Source organism: Cnephaeus nilssonii (assembly GCF_951640355.1).
Source record: "Cnephaeus nilssonii genome assembly, chromosome: 11".
NCBI classification, from domain to species: Eukaryota; Metazoa; Chordata; class Mammalia; order Chiroptera; family Vespertilionidae; genus Cnephaeus; species Cnephaeus nilssonii.
The window spans coordinates 25,043,264-25,066,100 of NC_137082.1; the positions used below are offsets into that span (position 1 = coordinate 25,043,264).

Genomic DNA, 22,837 nt, shown 5'->3' on the forward strand with positions numbered 1-22,837 from the left:
GGAGGTGATCTCAATAAAGACCAGAGGGGTGAAAGAAAAGTGAGAAGACAGAGAAGAGAAGGGGGCTGTCACACAAATCTCCACTGTGGGCATCTTGATCTTAATCCTGCTGGGAGCTCTAGATATCAGTGAGAATATGCACTTTAGAATGATCCCAGAACTGAATCTGTTCAGTCACTGCTCACCCAGGAGGCTCTCATGCCCACATCCTTGGGCCCCTGCTGTACAAGTTTAAGTGTCAGAGGCAGCCTTCCAGCATCTGAAGTCAGGCCTGAGAATGCTACCATCCCACAGCAGAGGAGAAATGGGTGAAGTGCTGACAGTGTCTGCCACAGGTGTCAAAGTTTAGTTACCTCATACACATCACTTAGATGATGCGTGAGAAACAAACACTTTCCTCAATGGACTAAAAACTCCCCTTCCCCAATATTAAACTGTTTAAATCAATTTCCAGAATTATAGCAAACATAATGGTGTACATTTGGTAAATTTTTTGACAATAATGTTATGTTTATAACCAAAATGCCATTTATTCCACTACAGTCTTAAAGAAGATTGGGGGATTTGTCCAGAATGACATATAATTCATTGCAAAATAAAACACACCTTCTCTAGACAGCTCAGAATATTTATAGTTGTTAAAGCCAAAACAAATGTTTGGTTACAAATACTTAATTTGTGGATTGCTTTGATGGAAATATCTACCTTCTCCAAAGTTTGGTCCCTGGGTCTCGAAATGTTTAACCCAAGATGCAACCTCTGTGATTTAGTTCTTGAAAACAGATTCCAATGCGCGAGCTTTCTCTGTAATGTTCTTCTGAAAGGGCATCATGAAGTCTTCAAAGTCCACCTCATAAGTGAACCTCTCCCTCTGCAGCTCCCTCTTCCTGATCAGCTCGGCCGTTGTGGCTTCAGGACTCCAGGTCTTAAGTGAAAAATCACCGCCAGAGCAGGTATGAGTATAACAGCCACACACATGCTATATCCAGATACTCTTTAATGTGGTTAATTTAAAACTATCAAATTTACTTCTAAATCTATTTTGAACTTGTCTTTTCCTCTTATATGACATCAGTGGCTAGATGGACATCACTATTTTTGGTGCTATTTGGACAACTGAAATGCTCTTTAGTTACCTCTCTGATGACCTTTGGGCCAGCTGCTGTTCATTTTTAGGATGTCAAAACCAGAAATCAATGGAATTAGAAGATCATTTGGGTTGACTACCATTATGTCTTATGGGGAAATCACAATTATTTTCATAGTAGAAGGCAGAGGGAGCTGGTGGTCTTTTTTCAGCATGGTTTGATGGGCATTTGCAAGACTACTCTTATTCTCCAAAAATGTCTTTACCTGTTTAATTGTAGATGTTTTAGGAAGTTACTTAATAAATCTACTCCTAATAATTAAGGAGTTGGTGGTGTTGAGTACAAAGAAGGGTTAGGTCTAAGGTACCAAGAAAAAGTATCTATAGAACTTGGTGACTAAATTGCAATAGGGAATGATATTGACCAAAGAAGACTTTAATCTTCCAAGAAAAATGAAAATGTCAATATAGAAATTGTAATAGAGAAAACAAGATACTGGGAGCTAAACAAGTTGGACTAACTGAATCGGCAAAAGGACACCTTCAAATAGTAACTATGAAAAATAACCTTTGGGTATTTGTTTTTGTGTTGTGCATAAAAAGTCTTTGAAAAATGACATTATTAGTTTATACCACATTATGAAAAATCCAAAGTACTTACCCTCCGTGGAGTAAATGTGATATTCACTTTCTTGGTATAACCACTGGTAATCAATGAATTGAGATGAACCACATTATCTTTACGCATTTTCTTTTCCTCCAATATGGTTGGTACAGTATAAACTGATGAAAGTGGTTCCTGGAAACAAGACAAAAAAACTACTAGTTCCATAAACCTATATACACTCTAATATTATTTATTGTTCTACATCTCATTCTGAATATAGAAAAATAACTACTATATAAATGATAACTTGAAATGAAATAGAATATTATTTTGACTTTGGGTAGAGAGATGATTTGTCTTAAGTCTACTAAATTAGTAGTATCAGTGGCAGATCTCATAAGTCTTCAAGATATCCATCCTTTACCTGTGGCCATTCATTAGTCAGAAGGATGCATTCTTACTGAAATGATAATAGTGCACATAGTAGGAGCTTTAGCTGATTGATCCTCTTTCACCTCTGGCAATCCTTGTTCTTGTCATCTATGTTTGTTATTCTCTACTGCCTGCCAATGATCCCTCCACTCCACCCACTTCTACCACCTACATTTGGTAACAATAAAGTGTTTCCTTCTTAAATGCCATTCCTCTTTCCATTTGACAACAATAAAGCTTTTCCTTCTTAAATTTAATTCTTTGTCATGTGTTTGCAAGAATCTCCAGGGATCCTTCTGCTTCCCTAAAAGAAGCTTCTAGCCTAGAAATGCACTTAAAGCTTCCCTGCTCATGACAAAGCCTGATATCTCAGAACTCCCTGTAGACAACAACCTCAACCTTCTCCTGGTAGTTCAGAGGCAACTATACCACTCCAGATGAGCAGGATCAATCAGTGTGGTGTTTTAAGTCTTCTAGAGTTATACTGTGTGATATCCAAGTTGCAAGTGGCCCCATATCCCAGGGCTCAGTAGTAATCATTAAAATTCCTTGGGTGGGGGTGGTTTAAAATGAGTAATGAAAGAGTATAAGACCAAAATGAAGGAAAATTATGCTTTACTTCATTCCTCATAAGGGTTATCCTCCCTCCCTTTTGGGCTATCTCATAAAATCTGTATAATTCAGGACTAAATATCTATATATATAAAAGCCTAATATGCAAAGCGTCCCCTTGGGAGTTCAACTGACTGGGAGTTTGATCACTCGCTATGATGTGTGCTGACCACTAGGGGGAAGTGTGGAATGAAGGAAGGCCCAGGTCAGCAGCCGGGGAAGGGAGGCCCTGGCCAGCAGCCGGCAGTTGCTAGGGACCCTACTTGTGCACAAATTTCGTGCACTGGGTCTCCAGTATCTATATCTCTATCTCTATATCTATCTCTATATCTATATCTATATCTATATCTATATCTATCTCTATCTCTATCTCTATCTCTGTCTCTGTCTCTGTCTCTGTCTCTGTCTCTGTATCTGTATCTGTATCTATATCTATATCTGTATCTATATCTTCATATATATTATACAAATATGCACATATCCAATATCAGTCCTTTTTTCAACATTCTAATTGTATTTGGCTGAATCAATGTGTTTTTTTGTGTGGATTCTATTTGCCCAATAAATACTTAAACTTTTCAGTAGTAGGAATTTCCTTGCTAGATATTTCTTTAAAAGTATTGCAAAATGGTGCTGAAAATATAGATTGTCTATTATTTGGCCCATGTTGTGTAACAGTATGTGAACAGTGCCACTGCCCCATTCCCCAACAAGTTGTTAAGGCATTCTAGTTACTAGTGGGTAATCATTGCCCTTCTTACCTCTTCTTTCTTAATTTCAGGGCCTTCAGTTTTCACTTTAATAGATGGCTTGGGTTTCAAAAGTTTTTGGTTTTCTGATGGTTTTGGCAAGTTATCTAGCTTTTCTTTAATCAAACCAATTATTCTATAGTCAGCATATGCCTTTGCAACATCCATGGGAGTGTGCCCTGTTTAAAACAGAATTCAGAGCTATAATAAACAGGTTAATAATAAACCATGTAGAAAAAAATCTTATCTCAGCACAGCAGCCCTAGCATGGGCTAGTAAGGGTGTTTCTAAAGCAAATGGTATGTGCAAGATCACAGAGCTAGATCAAATATTCTCAAAGGTGGACCCAGCTCTAAAATCTTATCATTACAATTCCATTTGCTGACCAAACAATTTTTTCGAGCATGTTTCTTAAAAAGTTGATAGAAAACATTGGTAGTTTACATTTTGAATATCTGATTGCTGGTTCTCATTCCAAGCTGTGACACATTTCTGTTGTCCTCCCCTTTCCATGATGTAAGGAGGTATATTCTAAAGGATCTGGGGAAATTGATGCTCACAAGTGCTGTGATCACGTGGCTAGAATTTGTGACACCTGTAATGTCCTTGGACAGGCCTAGCACAATACTACCCATGACTCAGAGGCAGCCTGAAGCAGCCAGAGGTTTAATGTTCTCTGTTCAAAAGTAATCTCTCTCTCTCCCCCTCTCCCTTCTTCTCTCTCTTAAATCAAAACATATATTTTTAAAAAAGAAGTAATGGGCCCTATCTGGTTTGGCTCAGTGGATAGAGCATCAGCCTATGGACTGAAAGGTCCCAGGTTCCATTCCGGTCAAGGGTGTATGCCCAGGTTGTGGGCTCAATCCTCATTAGGGGGTGTGCAGGAGGCAGCCAATCAATGATCCTCTCTCATCATTGATGTTTCTATCTCTCTTCCTCTGAAATTAAAAAAAAAGAATAGATTCCAGTATAAGAAAATGATATCTCTAAGCAAGAATCTAAAATATTAAATCAAGTGATTTTTTAGTCTTCACTTGTGATATTTATAAAACAGGCCTTCTTTTTACTTCCTAGAGAGAGCCTCAATTCAGAAATGACTTTGTCTAGCTTTAAAAGGAATCCAAATCCAGAGACTGTAAACTATACCAATTATTAGAAAATGACAGTTAAACAGTGTGATACTTCAAGATATGATTTGCACACTGGTGAAGTCCACAAACTAAAGGTTACTGGGCCACAATGAAATAATCACAGGAGTTAAGAGTAAGTACTTGGAAATTTTTATAGCAAATTAATAGAGGAGTTTTCTGTCATTTGAATCTAGTAAAAAAGTTTGCACTTGTATTTTATGGGTTTTTTTCCATTTAATTTTTCTAGTAAATCACATTTTATTGTATTTTGCAAAAATATCAGTCCATGGAAGATTGCAACACAAAGGATTAGCCCTTTAACACCAGTGACTTGCAAAGCACTTATGTTTCAGGGCAGTTTGCTGACCAGTGTTTCAGGGGAAAATGTGATCTTACAAGAATAGAATCAGAAGGGGTTTGGAATCTAGACTAATAAAAGAGAAACATGCAAATTGACCGTACCTCTGCTACACCCACAAGCCACACCCACCAGCCAATCAGGGGTGAGTATGCAAATTAACCCAGCTAAGATAGTTGCGGCCACGGAGCGAACAGGAGGCTTGGGTTTCCCCTGCAATGGAGGAAGCCAAGCTTCCTGCCTGCCCTGGCCAGCCCTGGCCTCTGCTCAAGGCTACAAAGTTTCAATTATAGAAGATAAATAAATCCCAACAAAAATGGTGGCAGCCACGGAGCTGGAAAGAGCAGGAGGCTTGGGTTGCCCCCGGTAATGGAGGAAGCCAAGCTTCCCACCCACCCTGCCTGGCCTTGGCCTCCGTTCAAGGCTACAAAGTTTCAGTTATAGAAGATAAGTAAATCCCAGATACCAAGACCTCCACTTGGGTTGCCGGTGGGTGTGGCCAGCCTGCAAACCACCACAGGCCCCATACCCCAAGGGAACCCCCACCCTGATCTGGGGCACCCTTCAGGGCAAACCAGCCAGCCCCCACCTGTGCACCAGGCCTCTATCTATACTAATAAAAGGGTAATATGCAAATTGACCATCACTCCAACACCCAAGATGGCTGCCCCTATGTGGTCAAAGATGGCTGCCCATGTGGACACAAGATGGCTGCCACAAGATGGCCAGCAGGGGAGGGCAGTTGGGAGGAACCAGGTCTGCAAGGGAGGGCAGTTGTGGGAAATCAGGCCTACAGGGGAAGGCAGTTAGGGGTGACCAGGCCGGCAGAAGAGGGAAGTTGGGGGCAACAAGGCCTGCAGGGGAGAGCAGTTGCGGGAGGAACCAGGCCTGCAGCGGAGGGCAGTTAGGGGCAATCAGGCTGGCAGGGGAGCAGTGAGGCATCAATCAGGCTGGCAGGGGAGTGGTTAGGGGGTGATCAGGCTGGCAGGCAGAAGTGGTTAGGGGCGATCAGGAAGGCAGGCAGGCAAGCAGTTGGGTGCCAGCAGTCCTGGATTATGAGAGGGATGTCTGACTGCCCGTTTAGGCCCGATCCTACCAGGCAGTCGGACATCCCTTGAGGGGTCCCAGATTGGAGAGGGTGCAGGCTGGGCTGAGAGACACCACCCCTCCCTCTTCACCCCCCCATGCACAAATTTCATGCACCGGGCCTCTAGTTGAACATAAATTCTCCTTTTCTAACCCTAACCATTAATAATATGTACACATACCTTTTCTATTTTCCAGCTGGAATTTAGCACCAATATCAAGTAGATATTTGACAGTATCCATTCTACAGCTCTCAATGGCTCTAAATAAAGGAGTTGAGTTGTTGATTGAAAGTGCATCTATCGTGGCTCCAGATTGAACAAGAAGCTCAACAATGTCTTGTTGGCCTGCATGGCACGCAAAGTGAAGTGGAGTCCACAGAAAATTATCTGTTGCATTAACATTAGCCCTATAAGATAAGAGATGCACAAGCTAAAAACATGGGTTGTTCCAAGCACTGAAGGCTAAAAACGCTAAGACTTCATAGTTTTATAAACTTATTCAACTGTAAACCAAGGAAGCTCTGAGTCAAGTTAAACTCTATGTCATAATTTTTCTTGACAAGTGTTCTGCATTATCAACCACTCATAACTCTGTGTATACATATACATTTTTTTAGCTTTAAAAGGCACTTAAGATCTTAGTGGTTATAATTTTGCAAAGGTTAAATCAAGGAAAATTAAAAAAATGAATCCAATGAAGATAAATCTGACAGGAAATATGAGTTATATTATTCCATTTTGGGTCTATTTCTGCCTTTATAGTAATAATAATGATACAATTTATCAAGTATGTAATTACTGTGCCAGTAAGTGCTTTACATAACTAATTTTATCTTCAATGAATTCTGTGAGCTAAGTCCCATTGGGGCCCCATTGTAAAAATGAGAAAACTGAGACACAAAAAGTTAAAAACTAACTGCAGGTTATTTAGCAATGGTAAAAGAAGGAATTAAACCCAAGTAATTGTTTTAGATTAAAAAGTTAAATGAATCTCAGAGGGAAGGTGGGGATAGGGGGTTAGGGGTGGGTGGGAAGTGATCTACTGAAGAACTTGTATGAATATATGCATAACCCATGGACACAGATAATAGTGTGGTGAAGGCCTGGGGTCGCAAGCAGGGCAGGCTAGAAGGGGTCAATGGGGGGGGGGGGGAAGGGTACATATGTAATATTTCAATAATAAAGATTTAATTTTAAAAAAGATAAATGAAAATATCCTGCTTTGAGATTTTAAATATATTTATAAATGAACCAAGGGAAAGACTGCTTTTTTTCTGGAGAAGGGAATGCAAATGTTCTTAGTCATTATAGCCAACTTATTGGAATTTGTTGGGATTCCCCTACACACACACACACACACACACACACACACACACACACACACGAGGCAGATTAAAAAGCGACTCCACATAAAATGAATAAATTCTAGAGATCTGCTGTATAATATTGTGATTATAGTTAATAATACTATATTGGATAGTTAGTATTTGTTAAGAGGCTAGACCTCATGTAATGTTCTTACCGCAACAAAAAAACTTTTTAAGTTTAAAATAAAATGAAAAGCAACTCCACACCAACTAGGTAAAGCTCTGACACTAAATTAACTTTTCTTGGGAGGCCAGTGATACCCAATCAGAACTCTTCTTCTACCATCAGAGTGAAAACTTCTTGACTTTCACTTTATGCATAGTTGTTATTGGCAAACCATCTTCATGTACACACACGCCTATGTTCCCATGAGCCTGGTTTCCCATATAATCGTAAGATCTACCTGCAGTCTAGGCTTCAGGGGTGAAGCACTTTCTTGTGCTATTAAAATTCTGCAGTTGATTGTATCTTAGCTTTCCTATTACTTCCTTGAAATAGTAAGACTCATGAAAATTTAAACCTCACCCAACCCAAAACATACCCTCTTTCAAGAAGAAACTTGACCACTTCGATGTTTCCACTTGCACAAGCAGTCATTAGTGGTGTTTTGTAATAATTATCCTTCATATCCACCGGTATGCCTGATTCAAACGCCTTTTTCAGAGAAGCTAGGTCTCCTGCCTTGGTGAGAAAGTTAATATTTGCAAATACCTTCCCTGAATCCTCAATGTACCAAGCAGAGTCGTCCTGAATGGGATGTTCTGGTGGATGATCCCGATTAAACCGATTGCAATCCGTGACATTCTTGTAGGTTTCAATCATGTAATATGGTGGCCCACCATCACTCCGGCGTGGAAATGCATTGTCAGGGATGACGCAGACCGGGAGGGGTAAAACGAACTTGCCTTTCTTTCCCTTTTTGGCTATCCCCTTTTTCTTTTTCTTAGGCCCATAGGATCCCAAGACATAAGACTTGTTTAAGTATCGGGTCCCCTTAAAGAAATCGTTAACATTGACCCCTGCTCCCCGGACTTTTTCACTAAGTTGAGCGATGGAAGACAGCTGATCTGAGGTCACGAAGTCCTGCCTCTCCTCCAGCACTGACACAAAGTCTTCCTTGCTGACTGTCCCATCGCCCCTGTCCACACACATAAAGGCTTCCCGAAGTAAAGCCTCATATTCTATTGACCAATCATGAAGCCTAAGGGCCCAGAGTGGATTCGGATTTTTAACTCCTGGCTTGGCCAGTTTATTAGCCGTTCTCTCTGCCCGCCGTATTTCTTTGCTTGCTGCTTTGAAGCCGCGTTCCTTAGCCACAGCCCTGGCCGTTTTATGTTCTAAATTCTTCCATTTCAGGTCACATCCTAAAATGTGAAGTATCATTATTATGAATGGTTCCAATCACTGGCATAGCTCTAACAAATGACATTCATCTAACTGTTTTCCTAATTTCAAGTGCTTAGTCAAAAGTTTGTCCCTAAATTATCTATAACTAGAGGCCCAATGTATGAAATTTGTGCACAGAGGGGGTATGTCCCTCAGCCCAGCCTGCACCCTCTCTAATCTGGGATCCCTCTCACAATCCAGGACTGCTGGCTCCCAACTGCTCACCTGCCTGCATTCCTGATTGCCCCTAACCACTTCTGCCTGTCAGCCTGATCACCCCCTAACCACTCCCCTACCAGCCTGATTGATGCCTAACTGCTCCCCTGCCACCTATTTGCCCCTAACTGCTGTCCCCTGCAGGCCTGGTCACCCCTAACTGCCATGCCCTGCAGGAGGCCTGGTCACCCCTAACTGCTCTCCACTGCAGGCCTGCCCCCCCCAACTGCCCTTCCCTGCAGGCCCGGTCACCCCCAACTTCCCTCCTCTACCGGCCTGTTCACCCCTAGCTGCCCTCCCCTGCAGGATTGATCACCCCCAACTGCCCTCCCTTGCAGGCCTGGTCCCTCCCAACTGCCTTCCCCTGATGGCCATCTTGTGGTGGCCATCTTATGTCCACATGGGGGCAGGATCTTTGACCACATGGGGGCAGCCATCTTGTGTGTTGGAGTGATGGTCAATTTGCATATTACTCTTTTATTATATAGGATAATAAAAGGATAATATGCTAATTAGACTGGCTGTCATTCTGGATGTTCTTCCAGAAGAAGCTGGCGGCTGGAGGGAAGCCTGGGTCCCAGATACCTAAGGGAAGCTGGTGGAAGGAAGGCATACTTTTGCACAAATTTTGTGCACCAGGCCTCTAGTCTATAATAATAAAAGCATAATATGCTAATTAGACTGGCTGTTCTTCCAGATGACCTTCTGGATGAAGTTGAGGTTGCAAGGGAAGCCCAGGTCCCAGGTGCTGGAGGGAAGCCATTGCCAGCAGCGGGGGGAAGGAAGGCCTACTCTTGCACAAATTTCATGCATCGGGCCTCTAGTTCATATATAGAGTTGAGCACATTTAGGCTATTATAATTACAAAATTAAGCTGTTATTTATTTATTTTGCACATTACTTTGGTGGCTTCTAGGGGAGATATGTTTCCAATTTAGATTATCTGCCCCAAATGATTAAGACATTAATCTCTATAGATACTTCAAACAAGTACCATATTAGGATACTTGCTAAGGACTCTTCATGAAAAGAGTAAGGGTGACAATTAAATTTGGAAAGCTGGATTCATGCAGCTTATGTGGGCTCTTAGGCACTCAGAATGCTGAAGGTCAGCTGTTCCTTTTGAATGATTATGACTATAAATTGGTATGCAATCTTAAATGATATTTTATCTGTATACTCTGTGAAATTAATGTCATTTATATAGATCTGCTCTTTTTTAGTAAGGCCATGTGAACAACCTAACAGAAAAAAAAAAAGTAATTTGTTGATCAAGTCTAAAGGATTTCAGTATTATATTTGACCAAGTTATATATTAAAATTCATTTTCTTTTTTGGCTTCTTCCTTAAAATGATGAGACCAACATTACATAAATAAGAATACTTTCTGAATGGATGGTGGTGGTGGGGCTCTACTTATTGCTACCAGGAAGGCTATGTTGTCTATAATAAGTGTCTTGAGGCATTAAAAATCCATTATGTATATAAGTGTCAGACTATTAAGTTCTTCCTAGTGTTTTGATTCTAGAAGACTCTTCTATTGCTTTTCCAAAATCACATGATTAAAAAATTGCTGCCCAATTCTTATCTCTAGCAACCAAATTGTATAGGCAGCTGCATGTAACATAAAACATGCCTCTTTAACACTTTATAGTTTTATCCCTTGTCAAAAAGAAAATTAATCACCAATGCTTTTCAAGATTAATATTTCCTTTAGTATTGTCAAAAATTAAAAATTTATACTCAGGTTGAAAGTTTATTAGTGATAGAAAAAGTGTATTGAGACAATAAGGATTCTAAAATTTCTATATTGGACAGTTTTAAGAACAGTGACTTATTAGGAAGGGGTTTCAATAGTAAAATTCCATAGCATAATAATTGCATAGTAATTCTGAGTATACTTTTTTTTTTTTTACTGAACATTTTTGCTTAGTCAGGGTGTCTGAGGGTTATCTACCATCTCCCAAGCCACTCCTATATTCACCCCAGCACAATGGATCCAAGGATTATTAAAGCTGTTTAGCTTACTATTTTCTGTCCCCAGTTTTCTCCTTTTATGTGGATAAAAGACTAAGACATCTCAGCTTAAAGATCTTAAGGTAACCCAGCCAGTGTAGCTCAATGGTTGAGCATCAACCCATGAACCAAGTGGTCACTAGTTGATTCCCAGTCAGGGCACATGCCTGGGTTGGGGGCTTGGAGGGCTGAGGGCGGGGGGGGGAAGGGCATGCAGGAGGCAGCCAATTGATGTTGATATTTATTTCTCATCAATGTTTTTCTGTCTTTCCCTCTCCCTTTCTCTGTTTCAAATAAATAAATAAATAAATAAATAAATAAATAAATAGATAAATAAATAAATAAATAAACAAACCCATTCATCTGCCCTTCTCTCTCACCCTTCCACTTGAAGATTCACTGACCCTTTGTTCTGGCCTTCCCAAAGACGTGCCTTCCTCCTCTCCTCAGCACTCCTTTTAGAAAAAAAATCTGAAGGTATTTTTCCTCCCCTTTTTTACTTGGGAGACTCTGCCTCCTCCTTTATGATTAGTAACTAAAGATCCATTCATTTCCTTTGTGACTTATGTTCCTCTGTGGTCAAGATACTCAACTTTAGGGGCTGGTGCTGTAGAACACCAGCAGCCAAAGGCCCATGAAAGGGAAAAGTTTCCATGGGGTAGAACTACTCCAAACTCCCCTCTGTCCCTGGACATGGTGCTCACACTGCTTACAGGGACTTGTAAATTGCTCCAGTGACAGGACCAGGGGCAAAAGAGGAGGATATTGAGGAAGATAGTTTAATGTGGGAAAAGAATTCAGCCTTTACAATGAAGTAGAGAAGAGACTAAACCGAGAGAGTTTACTCAGAAATGAGCATTTTATTGCTAATGGTTTCTTGCTGCTCTGGTGGACTTAGATTTAAGATTTTAAAGGTGGAAATGTAACTGGTAACTCTGCTGCTATGGAATTGAGCCCCCCTCATAGGATCTGGTGACATGGTTGTATTTCAAAACATGTTACAAAATTCAGAACCTTTTCAGATGTTTGTTTTAAAACTACAGTCTAGTTTTATGATTCGGCCAGGAAGATAAATCTTTTCTGCATGGCTGGGGAAGGCCTGTGGCATGGCCCAAGCTCTGGCCCTTTGCTTTCTATGTGTGTGTGAACAATAGAGTATATGTTTGGTGATGTTTGTCCTAATAAGAAAGCAAAGACATGTTAAAGTTGAAGAAGCTTGTCTCAATCTGGGCAGATGTTTAGTTTTTAGAAATACACTATATTAAAAATGAAATGTCAGAATAAACTGCTGATTGTAACAGATTTGAAAACAAGACTGATGAAATGGTTTATGAGGGCAAACATTGCATTTGATATGTTTTTCTTTATTTGTTAAAAGTGTTTATTATTTTGGAGGATGAAGGAGTAATTAGTTATTACACTATTAGTTATGCAGGCACATTAGTCTTATTTGTAATACTAGAGGCCCGGTGCACGGATTCGTGCACCAGAGAGGTCCCTTGGCCTGGCCAGTGGGGATCGGGCTGAAACCAGCAGTCTGACATCCCCCAAGGGGTCCCGGATTGCTAGAGGGCACAGGCCAGGCCAAGGGACCCCACCAGTGCACAAATCAGTGCAGCGGGCCTCTAGTATGCATATAAGATCTTTGGTTAATCTCTTTCTGCCCTCCCCCCTCCCCCCTCCCCTCTTCCCTCTTCGATTCATCGGTCTGTTCCATGTTCCCATGCCTGTGCGTTGAACGTCTGCCCGCTGGTGCTCAGTATGCATCATAGCTACCAGTCAAATGGTCACTTAGGCTTTTATATATTAGTAACTACAGTATAGGATCTCTAGGTCCCAGTGACTTCTGAAATTCTGTGCCCTTGTAAAGGAAAAAAAAAAAAGCACTTTTTCTGCTCTAATATATTTTAAGCTTTGCCTATTTCTCAGAAACTGGAAAAAAAAAAACTACCATAAAGTTCAGCAGAATGCTGTCCTATCTCTAACAAAGAATTAAAAATTTTAAATGTATATTCAATTAGCATGCAATTAATAACAAATTGATCCATTTCTTTAAATTTAGTTAATATTATCATTAGGCTATATATAACATAGTTTATATTCCTAAATTAACTAAGTTACTTAAAAACTACAGGAAAAGCTAAAATAATACATATTACTTACATTTTCAATTTTCCATGCACATTTTCAATTTATTTCATATTTCTCCCTAAAATATTTTCCTCATAATTTCAAATCATCCAGAAGTTATCTTTGCACTTGACACAATAGAATATTTTTAATAAAATAATTAAGAATTAAGATTAAAAGACATGGTTTCCAGTGCTTGTTCTTGCTTAGATTGATGTTCACATATATTTAAAAAAGGAGTTTAATAACTATAAACATGTTATAATAATCTGTTGACTCATGATTAGATTTTGAACAATAACCTAAACATATTTGGGAGAATGGGTTTTTATCACTTTTAAGACCAGATTCCTGAATTAACAGAAAGTAGAGTAGGAAAAGAAATTCAATTTTCTTTCTACATACATGAGTGGGGTTGAGCTATTGAAAAACATAAGCAACTAACAAGTGACAGGCCCAAATTCCCTACTTATCTACAACATGGATAAACCATAAATACGTTAACCATAAAATTGCTAGGCAAATTTTACCTCGCTGAGCTATATATTTACAGCAATCTGCAAAACCACCCATGGCAGCATAATGAAGTGGTGTGTTCCCAGTCATTCCAATCAGCCCCAAATCTCCATTGTAGGCATAAAGAAGCTTCAATATCTGCAAAACAGACAGTGGATAATGTAGGGGAATAGGAATGTAAATTTAGTGAATGAAGAGTGCTCCTAGACCTGTGCTATCCAATACATTATGTTAGCCACATGTGGTTACTTAAAATTAAATCAAAATGAATTAAATAGAAAACAATCTTAAAAATACAGTTCCTTAGTTTCACTAGCCATGTTTAAAGTACTCAAAAGCCACAGGTGGCTACTGTATTGTACTCTATTATACAACACAGACATAGAACATTTTTATTGTTGCCAAAATTGCCTTCAAACAACATTGACGCAGGGGTGGGGAACCTTCTTTCTGCCAAGGGCCATTTGGATATTTATAACATTATTCAAAGGGCCATACAAAATTATCACTTAAAAATTAGCCTGTTATCTTTGGTCAAGCACTTAATTAACTCACCCCTAATGCCTTGTCAGGGCCAGACCAAGTGATTTCACAGGCCAGATGTTCCCCACCCCTGGATAGAGTTTAAGAAACTCTATACTCAGCTGGGAGACTAGCATTTTGGTAAATCTAGGCCATTTTAAAAAGCATCAGACTATGGCAAACATTATCAGAGGAGCAAATTCTTTACCAAATTTAACTTCTATTGTGATGCATATTTTTATTGCAGAGAAGAGACTCAATGAAAAAAACTAAGGGTAATTATGTTAAAACTCAGAGAAAATTGAGTAAAGAAATTTTTGATATAATTAAGAATTAAGGGAGAAACCAAGATGGCAGCATAGGTAAACACCTAAACTGCTGCCTTGCACAACAATTTCAAAACTACAACTAAAAGACAAAATGGACATCATCCAGAACCACAGGAAAGCTGGCTGAGTGGAAATTCTACAACTAGAAGGAAAGAAAAAAGCACACTGAGACTCAGAGGAGCTGCAGGAGGCAGAGTACTGAGACACGCGCGCGGAGAGGACTGGCAACTGAGTGCGCGGCAGGCTTTCTCAAACGGGAGGGAGACAAAAGCTCCCGACTGCGCTGAACTGCAGTTCTGGGCAAAACTCTTAGGACCCAGACTCATATGGGGAGAAACTGGACTGTCAGGAAAGAGAAAAGCACACTGAGACTCAGAGGAACTGTGGAAGGCAGAGGTACCAAAGCGCGTGTATGGAGACGGCAGGCAACTGAGTACGCGGCTGGCTTTCTCAAGCTGGAGGGAGACAAAAGCTCCCGACTGCACTGAACTCCAGTTCCGGGCGAGACTCTGGGGACCCAGACTCATTTGGGGAGAAACTGGACTATCTGACAGTGGGCAAAACTCCAGGGCGGCTTTCTCTCAGAGGTGCTTGCAGCGATTAACACGGGACACTGAGACACAGGGGCCTATTAGGGCAGGGCTGATGGAAAACCAATGCTGTCTGCTCCGTCCTGAGACTCCGCCCCATCCAAGCTGAGCACAGAGGCTTTTGAAAATCTTATCTCATAAGGGTGTCTCCAGCATAGAAGTTCTCCCAGCGTAGACACAGCTGATCCTCACAGCCAATTGGCCTGGAGGTCAATTCATCCCAGTGATACCAACAACAATCAAGGCTTAACTACAACAAGACTGTGCACACAGTCCACAAAGGGGTGCACCAAAAGTGTCCACCTCAGGTAACTGGGGAGGCTAAGCCCCTGGGCCCTATAGGACACCTAGCACACAAAGCCACTCTATCAACTCAGGGAAGCAGCCAAAATGCAGAGACAAAGAAACAGATCACAAATGAAAGAAATGGAGGAAAGCAAACTACTGGATATAGAGTTAAAAACCACGGTTATAAGGTTTTTCAAGAATTTTCTAGAAAAGGCTAATAAATTTAGTGAGACCCTCGAGGATATGAAAAATGACCAACTAGAAATTAAGCATACACTGACTGAAATAAAAAATATTATACAGAGATCTAACAGCAGACTAGAGGATTGCAAGAATCAAGTCAAAGCTTTGAAATAAAAAGAAGCAAAAAACACTCAACCGGAAAAGCAAAAGGAAAAAAGAATCCAAAAATATGAAGATAGTGTAAGGAGCCTCTGGGACAACTTCAAGTGTACCAACATCAGAATTATGGGGGTGCCAGAAGAAGAGAGAGAGCAAGATACTGAAAACCTAGTTGAAGAAATAATGACAAAAACTTCCCCCACCTGGTGAAAGAAATAGACTTACAAGTCCAGGAAGCACAGAGAACCCCAAACAAAAGGAATCCAAAGAGGACCACACCAAGACACATCATAATTAAAATGCCAAGAGCAAAAGACAAAGAGAGAATATTAAAAGCAGCAAGAGAAAAACAGTTACCTACAAGGGATTACCCATATGACTGTCAGCTGATTTCTCAACAGAAACTATGCAGGCCAGATGGGAGTGGCAAGAAATATTCAAAGTGATGAATAGCAAGAACCTACAACTACCCAGCAAAGCTATCATTTAGAATTGAAGGGAAGATTAAGAGCTTCACAGATAAGAAAAAGCTAAAGGAGTTCATCACCACCAAACCAGTATTATATGAAATGCTGAAAGGTATTCTTTAAGAGGAATAAGAAGAAAAAGGTAAAGATAAAAATTATGAACAACAAATATATATCTATCAACAAGTGAATCTAAAAATCAAGTGAATAAAAAAATCTGATGAACAGAATAAACTGGTGAATATAATAGAATCAGGGACATAGAAAGGGAGTGGACTGACAATTCTCGGGGGGAAAGGGGTGTGGGTGGTACGGGAAGAGACTGGACAAAAATCGTACACCTATGGATGAGGACAGTGGGGGGGGGGCGGGTAAGGGCAGAGAGTGGGGTGGAAACAGGGTGGAGGGGAGCTATGGGGGGAAAAAGAGGAACAATTGTAATAATCTGAACAATAAAGATTTATTAAATTAAAAAAAAGATTTTTAAAAAAGGCCATGTTTGATTCCTTTTTTTTTTTTTTTCTGCAATGTCACTGTACCTATGAGATAACCTTTCCAGATAATCAGAATAGAGTTTACAATTTAGGTGAGTCATAAGATACACACATAATCAGGGTGATAAGAGTATGTTGGCACTGTTTTCCCCACAATTAGATCATAATATATTTTTAAGATTCTAATATGTAATGGAGTGCATAAAATATAGTAGACCCAGTAGGCAAAACTTTTAAATTGTCATAGTTAAGAATACAGAAAAAACACTACTAGTATTATTAATGTATAAGTTAGCAAGCAGATAAAATTGAAGAGCTATATGTTTTTAAAAATAATATTTGGTATAAAATAGAGTTTTAGAATTTTTCAAGGAAATCAGGATGGTAATGCAGAAAAAAAATCTGCCTAATGTAATCCACATAATATTTAAAATTTTTGAGAAAAAATGAGAAAAATTTTAGCAACAAATTTTAAAGTGAAGAGTAGATTATTACATCAAAATAGCCTCCTTTGGCAGCAAAATGTGCAGCCTGATGTCTCTCGTTATCAAATGCATTCACTTCACCTCCTCTTTCCAATATCCCTCGAACTAGTTCTACCACTCCTTCTCTTGCTGCTTCCATTAAAGCCGTGCGACCTGTGGACTGGACATAAAGCAGATCAAATGCTGTTTATGTTAAATGACATATTCTATATAAATATTATCTAAATCCATTTGGCCTTAGAGTCACAGACATGCTTAGTTCTCTACATTTTCATTAGTTTCATGAAACAAAGAGAAAAAATGAAGCCAGTACAATGGGTGAATATCCAAAATGTAGAATTCTAAAGTCAGAGTAGATCACACCATATGTTCTTGTGAGAAAAAGGCAGTTCTTGCAAAGATTGTAGAGCAAAAAGGGGAAAAAAGGGGGTAAAATATATGCTAAAATTAGATTATAGGTGTTTTCTATTAAGAAAAATCCGATTTTTGTCTCAAAATTACAATTAAAACACAAGAAAATTCAATAAAATTAGCCAAATGAGGAGAAGGGAGCAAATGAATAAAAAACACAGCATTACTACATATTTTCTTTTCAAAAAGATAAACTTTTATTGGGCATTAGTGATACCTTGTCTATTTTCTATAATGATCTTTTAACATTCATGCATAATAAATACCAATTTTCCAAACGTAATTAGGAAAGAAGCTGTAGGATTATGGCAATATAAAGATAATGAAAGTATATAATCTTAAAGCATTTTGAATAGAAATGAACAGTCTATAAGCTAACAGAATAATTTTGCCATATCTAAATGCCAAAGTTACACTGATAAGACTCTATAATTGAAAAAAATGAATATTTATAATCACAGGAATAGTCATACTGTGTTGATAGCATTTGGATTGGCTCCTTTTTCCAAAAGTGTCAGGCACATTTCTTTAATATCATGTGCAGCTTCGCAAGCTTTAAGGAACACCGGTTTTCCTTCATAGCTAGAATTGTTGACGTCTGCTCCATGTTCCAGGGCAATCAATGCACAGCGATAATGCCTCTTAGTAGGTAAAATGCAGTAAAACAAAACACCTGTAGAAAAATAGAATCCCCAAAGAATACTTATGAACAGTTTCTATACATTTCAGTCAGATAAAAAGGAAAATTATAATTTTAAAATCCATAATTACCTAGTTAAAGTGATAGAGCGAAGGCATATCTGTCTTTGTTTTCCCTCTGAAATAAACTGAAACACCAAGATAGAGAAACCAAAAAAAGAAACTCAACCTGTGATAGTCAGAAAACAGTCACGAGCAGGTGTGGCTTAGAGCCTTACCTTCTTCATATTCTGCAAAGTAGTTCAAAGAGAAAATACAATATGGGGGTAGAATAAGTCCCACATGCTTCTAAGGATCCAATAAGTATTTTTAATGATTTAAATGTTTGCTTATCCTTTAGAAACAATGTGCAGTGAGTCAAACATCACTCTCTGGAAAATAGGATGTTAATGGCAGAGAGACTACTGTGGAATAAGCAAAACAGTTTGGCAAGTGACAGTCAAACTGGGGGATGTGCAAGGTGAGCTAGGTACATTCACGTAAGGAAGATGAGACACTTGGTGCAGTGAGCACAGAATGGGTTCTTTAGAATCAAAGCAATATAGGGCAGTACTAATGCAGGTATGCGTGAGACAAGATTTTATATTTGTTTCAAGTTTCATTTTCTACTTTTAATTTTTCCTATGTGATTTGCCATATCATTTTCTCAGATGCTCAACTTCCAGAACCTCGACAGGTTTAATATAAATTAGAATGAGCTTAAATTTTAACCAAATGGCTGTTAATATTTGCTACAAATACTCACTTGACCTTGCTTCTAATTTCACCTTGATTAGTTTTAATTTTACAATTTTAGATTTTTATGCTCTACAATTTCTCCACCTGTTTTCCTTGTGATTTCTATCTCTTTTTCAAACTCAAAGAGGTAAACATGTTTCATTACAGTGTTTCCCAAAGTGTATTCAACAAAACTCTAGGTAAATAAGATGACATAAGGAAAAACTATTTTATGGTCAAATATATATGGAAAATGTCACCATCTTTAGTCTGTCTGACAAATGTGAAATCAACATGCCTAAATATGTTTCTCCAATGAATTGGACAGTGAAACCAATGTTGCATATAGCACTTATCAACATCCCAGTGATTCAATGGTCTGTGAAACACACTTTGGAAAATGATGTTCAATAGAGATTTGAGAAGCTTCTGTTGTTTTTTTTAGGATATGACATTTTAAAATACAGTTAACCCCAGAATGGACCTGAAGTTTATTGTATTATGTAGTTCCAGTAAGCAATTAAATAATTCTTCCTGTCTCTGCCCTCTCCTTTCTCTTAAGCAAGTGACTGTTTGGAGAGAGTTACAAAAACAGATTCTGTTCCTGTTAGAAAACATTAACATTATAAAACTGAATTCATTTCTCTACTGCGGGCTGATGATAATGGCTTTGTACTTGATGCAACTCTTTGGAACAAGTATGAAATCTACCAATTTATATTAAGCCTAGTAGTAATTTTCTTAGTGATTTTTGTGAGGTTATGTCAACTCTTGCTGGAACCTGGGGTGATCTGGGCAAGAAGTTCCAGGACCATGGTATTGAGATGGAATGAGGGAGGGGAACAATGTGGAGGAGTGGGACTGTCTCACCTGAATAATCATAGAAATGCCATGTGTTAAGTTTGAAGTCAAATTATTTAAAATGACCCTAGAAAGTTGGAGTTTATGCCAGAATCCACCTTAATCCTTCAGAGTCCCAAGTAGAACTAACTCCTTTTTACATCAGACTATTAAGAAGAAACAAAATCCTTCTGAAGTTCTAAGTCTAGTACTACTCCAGGTTCTAAATTGTAAAAAAGAATAAGAAATGCTCTCCCTCTTTTGGTCTAAACAATATTTTATAATGAATGATTATGATGGCAATAATATCAATGTGTGTCATTTGAAAATTCTCCATTTAGAAAGACCACCTAACAGATTAATCTAATCCTAATTTTTTATATGAAAAAACTGTCAGATCTGGTTTCCCTAAGATTTACCTACACCATTTTCAAATTATAGGGAGTTGGTATTCTTAGGTACAGGAGTAATTCACTTCTAAAGTTGGAAAGCAAAAAAGTTCACTTCATTGATTTCTGGCTATAAAAAGGGTTGCATCTGCTAGATAGAATGTTGGGGTTGTTACCTTTTCCTTCGTTATCAACTATAGTCATATCCGCCTTTGCCTTGGCTAATATTTCCATGGACATTTCATGGCCCAGTTCTGCAGCCCTCATTGCTGGAGTACAGCCCATTCGGTCTTTCACATCAGGGTGGGCACCAAGGCTCAGGAGAAAGCTGACCATGTCAGTGTCATTGGAGACCGAGGCTAAGTGCAGAGCACTCTGTCCATCAACAGGATCTGTGAAATTGATTAGTTCAGGGTAACCGAGTCTGGTCAGCTTCTCTATCTGCTTCTTGTCTTTGTTCCGAACACACTGAAGACATTTGTAGATTTGCAGGTTCTCAAGTCTCTTGTCTGCTAAAGCCATACTGGACCAACTTCTTGAAAATGCTTTTGTGGACGAAAACAAATACTAAAGCAGAAATAAACAGACAAAAAAACAAAAAAAACCACACATACGAAAACAAAACAAAACAAAACATGGAACTCAAAGTTAATTATGTCACCTTTATTTTGATTAAATGATAATATTTTAAAGCTTCTCCAAGATGAGAGGCTGTTTCTTATTATGGAAATCATATATGGAAATATTTTTACCATAATTTATTGCAACTGATTTCATAAAAGTAGAAGTTACAAAATACAAAAACCTTCAACTAATATAAAGTTAAAATATTTCAAAACTAATCTTCCATCATAATCAATACTATGCTGTTTTCCTGTTATCTCATTTAATTTTCCCTCCTTGATGCAAACTTCCCATTTATCTGTGAATAGGGTAAGGCTAATTAAATTGCCAAGGTAAGGATTTGAGCTCCCCACTATATAGCTCTGTACTAGCATGTCCCCCACAATGTAGAGACCATATGGGTTTTAGTAGTTAAAAAATGTGATAAAGAACATGCAACATTTTGAGATGCTCATTATAAACAGGAATTACTATGCTCTGTGAAATATCAAAGAGAGATAGGCAATTCTTTTGTCATCTTATGTGACAATGAGGTAACAATCTTTTGAACTGAGGAGTAGGCCAGGCTAGGTACTCCCAGCATGCTTTCCTCCATATTTTTTCTGGGGCTGGGGAAACTGTTATCGTATAGGAAAACCATTCAGATGATATAGTGGTACTATCATAGGCCAAATCATTGTCACAGCCCCTAATTTTTCTCACTGCTTCCACAACAGTTCTTCTAATCCAATCTCTATTCAATTCCCAGAAAAAAAATATTTTAAGAATGTAGATCAGATAAGGTCAGACAAGTTTCCACCTCAAACTTTGGATGGGGCTGCACCTCCATCTCCTGTGATTGGAATTGGTTTGCAACCCAGGCTTAGCCTGTGTGAGGGAACACTCTCCCCAGAAACCTTGAATGTCTCAAGAATATGCTAAGAAAAGACATCAGCCAATCAGCATCCCATGGGACCATTCTGCCAGAACTGTATGGAAAGGCAGCTCTTTCTGCTAGTTGTTAAGCAGTAGGGTGTGGGGATGGGGATGTCACAGAGAGCCTGCAGGAGAGACTGAGCCAGATGGCAGCAACTGCATCCAGAACTCAGTTGTGCTAGAAGTCACCTACTGCTTAAATGTTCAGGGTTGCATGAGCAAAAATACCCTTCCCAACCTTATTTTGGTAGAAGCCAGTTAGCTGGGTTCCTTTTATTTGTAATGGAAAGATTCAATCTTACTACAAAATCTGAAATTGTACTTGTCTTTTCCCTACCACAAACCTGCTCCCTTATCTACATTCCCTATGGCAAAGAGTGGTACTGTTGACCACTTGTTTCTTCTTTAACTGTGTCTCTCTAGGTAACCATAACACCTCCATTGCCTGTTTCGCTTCTACATCCCCATCCACTGCTTAGTCTCCTTTGCTGGTCCCCCCTCTTTCTGTTAGAAGCCTAGTTGTTGAAGTACCCAGGGCTAAGCCCTCAGGACCATTCTTTAGTCTCAAACACCCTCCTGCCCTGCTGAGATCTCATCCGATTTGATGAGACCTTTATTCCAATTTGCAGCTTCTAATTGTTCACTCTCAAATGTATACAGCCATCTCTGAATCTCCCCAGAGCTCCAAAATTATGTATCTACCAGTCAACTCTTCATTGTCACTTGGACATTTAATAGGCATCAAAAATGCAACATGTCCAAACAGAACTCTTGCTATCACCCAGACCTTCTACAGTTCTCCCCATTTCCAATAATGACATCACTATCCATCCATCTACTCAGGTAAAAAACTAAGAGTTACTCTTTGTTTTTTCTTAACCTCACAGATCCCCTATTATCCTGTCAACTCTACCTCCTGACATCAACTTCCAGTGGTACTTTCCTAGGCGAAATCATTGCTACAGCTGCTAATTTGTCTCATTGCTTCCACAACAGCCCTCTAAGGCTCATTCTCTATTCAGCCCCAGAA

At 39.1% G+C, this 22,837-nt stretch overlaps 1 protein-coding gene across 1 annotated transcript; it reads right to left on the reverse strand.

The window, feature by feature from the left end:
- Nucleotides 1–766: 766 nt before the first annotated feature.
- Nucleotides 767–20,814, reverse strand: ANKEF1 (ankyrin repeat and EF-hand domain containing 1; the record flags this gene model as incomplete). Its single annotated transcript, XM_079784943.1, has 9 exons — nt 20,445–20,814; nt 18,097–18,296; nt 17,223–17,372; nt 13,710–13,833; nt 7,973–8,795; nt 6,244–6,470; nt 3,500–3,666; nt 1,749–1,886; nt 767–925 (listed from the first exon to the last, which is right to left on the reverse strand). The coding sequence occupies exons 1-9, from the start codon at nt 20,788–20,790 to the stop codon at nt 767–769; spliced, it is 2,334 nt and encodes a 777-aa protein (XP_079641069.1). The 5' UTR covers nt 20,791–20,814.
- Nucleotides 20,815–22,837: the final 2,023 nt, after the last annotated feature.